Consider the following 4,098-nt stretch of genomic DNA (forward strand, 5'->3'; position numbering starts at 1 on the left):
AAAAAACGACCATGTATAGTAAGGCGTTTTTAGCCAAAAAAAACGACCATGTATAGTAAGGCGTTTTTCGCTGAAAAAAAACGACCATGTATAGGAAGGCGTTTTTAGCCGAAAAAAACGACCATGTATAGTATAGCGTTTTTAGCCGAAAAAAACGACCATGTATAGTATGGCGTTTTTAGCCGAAAAAAACGACCATGTATAGGAAGGCGTTTTTAGCCGAAAAAAACGACCGTGTATCGTAAGGCATTTATAGCCGAAAAAAACGACCATTTACAGTATGGCGTTTTTAGCCGAAACTTTTAGCCCCAAAAAAACGACCATGTATAGCAAGGCGTTTGTAGCACCAAAAAACGACCATGTATAGGAAGGCGTTTTTAGCCGAAAAAAACGACCATGTATAGTAAGGCGTTTTTAGCCGAAAAAAACGACCATGTATAGTCAGGCGTTTTTAGCCGAAAAAAACGACCATGTATAGTCAGGCGTTTTTAGCCTCAAAAAACGACCATGTATAGAAGGCGTTTTTAGCTGAAAAAAACAACCATGTATAGTAAGGCGTTTGTAGTCGAAAAAAACGACCGTATTAAGCCGAAAAAAACAACTATGTATAGGAAGGTGTTTTTAGCCGAAAAAAACTACCATGTATTTTCAGGCGTTTTTATCCGAAAATAACGACCATGTATAGTTAGCATGAGTTAGCATGGGTTCAAATCCTCCTCAGTGATGTGAGAAAAGACAACACCAGTTACTTTCCTGCAAACCCTCCAGAGTAAATGACCATGTATAGTAAGGCGTTTTTCGCTGAAAAAAAACAACCATGTATTTATAGTCAGGCGTTTTTAGCTGAAAGGGTTCCTCACACATTCTTTGAGGTAAAAGAGGGGAAAAAATTCCACTCATTGGCACGTCTTTTTTTGTCATCTGAGCTCCCATGCAGTTTCTGCTTACTTAAATCGGACAACAGTCAGAACCACCTTAATTTTTTTTTTTCCTTTACTCAGCTTGTAATGATGATAAATAGTGGTAGCGAAGACCATGTTTGGGCAGCTACGGACCCGTAAGGAAGTATTTTCACCCGGCCCCACCATGCAATTTGAAAACGAGGTACTCTTATATTTATACATATTCAAAAAAAACATTAAACAGGAACACAATAGAAAACAAAACGAAGTTGGTTATTTATGTTTTTAAAAAGTTTGTACAAAGAAAATAATCCTCAACATTTCTTTTTTTTTTTTTTTGCCAGGCCACAAGCAAAATCATGTACATAGAGTACATGCTTATCCACCCCCGACAAAGGCATTACAATTCGAACCCTAAACTAAAAATCTCTGCTTTTGCTTTGGATTTTTTGGGCATGGTGCCATGACAGGAGGAGGGCACCTGGGATAACAATTGGGCTTGAACTGGAATAGTTGACTGGAAGAAATATATATATATATATATATATATATATAGATATATGAACATGATAAGACTCGATAGCATAATTGCGACTGTTTTACTCAAAATGTAAAAAATAAAAAATAAACACAAACAGATGCAGACGGCAGTTAAAGTATTTTGTGTACAATATACAAAAAAAAAAAACTAGTCATCTATCATTTCAAATCAGCATGTTTACATTCACACCTTCACATATATGTATGACACCTTTTTAATATTAGCGTTTAAAAACTAGGGAATAGTGTTTTGTTTTTTCGCCATTTCCTCGTGGAATGAGAACTGGAAACAGGAGGCGCGGAACCACGTGGAGAACAGGTGAGCGGAACCTTTTTTGTTTTTACACATTGACATGAAGAGGGTACAATAAGAAGAATAATAACAGGAATATAAAAATACAAGAGCACAAAAAATGAAATCGTACACTTTTTTTTTTTTTTTTACAATTGTTCATTATTGCAGACGTAGTCCACGAGGTCCATGACACCCAGCAGGTCGTCTTCGTCTTCGTCCTCCTTGGCGGGCTGTCCGTTGTTGCAGTCCAATTGGTTGCTCCCCTTGGCCTCCTCTCTGGGCTTCTCCTCGGAAACCTTCTCCTCGACTGTCTTGCCCTCGGCGGCCTTCTTCTCCTTTGGCTTCACCTCCTCCTCCTCGTCATCGTCATCCGAGTCGATGCGGTTGACCCTTTTACGCACGGGCCGGTCCTCCTCCTCGGAGGAGGATTCGTCCGAGTCATCGTCCGAGTCTTCTTCCTCTTCCGATGCTCTCCGGCGTTTCAGGGCCAGACGACGGCGACGCTGCTTTGATGACCCCTTTTCCCCGTCTTCTTCCGATGAGTCAACTCGCCGTTTGGGCGGGCGGTCCCTGGAGCCATTCTCGGAATCTCTGGAGAAGCTCGCTGGGGAGACCAAAAAAAAAAAAAAAATCATATTCGCCCCGTGCCTGCTATTTTTTTTTTTGTTCGTCACCGGTCCTCTCCGGTGAGTAAATAAATTGGTTGACATTTTCACCGCCGTATTACCTTCGCTTTCTGAGGTGTCCAGGCATCGTCTGAGTTTGGTTTTCTCCCGATTGGTTCCGGCCTGGGATCCTTCCGACTCGGACGTCTCGCAGTAGTTGACCTGAGCCTTGTGACTTCGCCGCGAGCGCCGCCTGCTTACATCCAGGTCGCTGTCGCTGTACTCGCTGGACCCTTGGCTCGCTGCGGAGGCACACAAGGGTTCAAATGGCATCCTTATCCGGTGACGATCTACAAAAAGGGGCTTTTCCATTTACGACATGCGCTCGGTTTCAAACGCGGCTCAATGGACTGTGTGACTCGCGAAAGCACGATATAAACAATGATGCACTGTATCGAACGGAGAGCGGCTCGTACCGATTTCCTCTTCTTCGTCGTCCTCGTCCGTCTCCACTTCCTCGTCGTCCGAGTAGCCTTTCGGTCTCCGCCGCTTTCGGGAGCTGCATCGTCGCTTCGGCGAGTTCTTGCTGCGCGGCTCGGACGAGCGCCGCTTGCCGTCGTCGCTGCCGTTGGAGTCCGTCTCGACTGCCGTTCCGTTGTCCGACACCACAAAGTCTTCCTCGGAGCTGCAAGGAAACGCATCATGAAAAGCGGGACGAATGTGAAAATTTTCCCCTGCTTTCAATAAAAGGTGCAGTCACAGATTGTCCTGAGTGATCATCCTTGTGGTGTGTTAAGATTTTTTTTTTTTTTTTACCTCCCTGATCTGCTCTGAAAAAGTTTGCCACCGAACTTATAAACCTGTTCAATATTACTTAAATGTGGTACACGGATAATGATCATTTTCATCTCTTGCAATCAAAGTCAACAAGCGATTTTTCCTCGCCAAGTCATTGTATTTTCTGATGTCACTATGCTGCCTCTCACAGGTCAGTTTTGGTACTGCAACAGACATCCGGTTGGAAGACAATTGTCAGGACAGACGAGTTGTTGTGTTGTGTTGTGTTGTGTTCACACAACCAAGAACACACAGGGGTGCACCCCCATGTTTGTTTTCCCTCCCATTTTAAAAATGGTTTTGCGTGCTTAGCCCACTTTACCTTTCACTGAGGCAGAACTCGTCCTCGCTCTCGTCGTCGTCCGCGGTGCTCTCGCTGTCCAGGTCGTTGAGGCGCCGCCGCTTCTTCTTGCGCTGGCCGGCGTTGGGGCGAGGCGGTCGACCGTTCTCCTTGCCCTCCTCCGACTGGATGATGGTGGCCATATCCTTCCCCCTGCTCCCCGTGATGTTGGCCATGTCTTTGCCGCGTCCCGCTCCTGTACGCCGTTCACACGACAAGTTTTCCGACGGACCACATTCTCCGAGCACGTTTGGGACTACCAATGATGTCATTCATAAAAACTCTCCATGTCCAAATAGTTTGCGCCACTCGTCGCGTACGACGCGGGAAGCTCACCTCCTCCCCCGGCTTCTTTGACGTCCTCTTCGATGGCCTCCTCGATGGCCTCGTCAAACTCATCGAACCTGTAGCTGATGTTCTTCTTGGCCCTGGTGGAGCGTCGCCCCCAGCTCTTACTCCGCTTGGTCTCCTTCTCCTTCACAATCACCTCCTGCTTCTCCTCTTCCAACACCACCTGAGACAAAAAGAAAGAATTCGAGCCGCGGTCACAGCCACGAGCTCGGCGTCCTGATCGAGTGC

General features: G+C 45.6%; 1 protein-coding gene across 2 annotated transcripts in view; it reads right to left on the reverse strand.

Moving 5' to 3' along the window:
* Positions 1-1,353: 1,353 nt before the first annotated feature.
* rsf1b.1 (remodeling and spacing factor 1b, tandem duplicate 1) overlaps positions 1,354-4,098 on the reverse strand; it is a 16,872-nt gene continuing 14,127 nt past the window's right edge. For both annotated transcript variants that reach the window (XM_019869590.1, XM_019869589.1), the window contains exons 16-17: positions 2,465-2,644; positions 1,354-2,341 (exon numbers count right to left, since the gene is read on the reverse strand). In XM_019869590.1, coding sequence (XP_019725149.1) covers positions 1,884-2,341; positions 2,465-2,644 — 638 coding nt within the window. In that variant the 3' untranslated portion in view covers positions 1,354-1,883. The remainder of the gene's footprint in view (positions 2,342-2,464; positions 2,645-4,098) is intronic.

Source organism: Hippocampus comes, unplaced genomic scaffold, assembly GCF_001891065.2.
Source record: "Hippocampus comes isolate QL1 unplaced genomic scaffold, H_comes_QL1_v1.1 scaffold109, whole genome shotgun sequence".
NCBI classification, from domain to species: domain Eukaryota; kingdom Metazoa; phylum Chordata; class Actinopteri; order Syngnathiformes; family Syngnathidae; genus Hippocampus; species Hippocampus comes.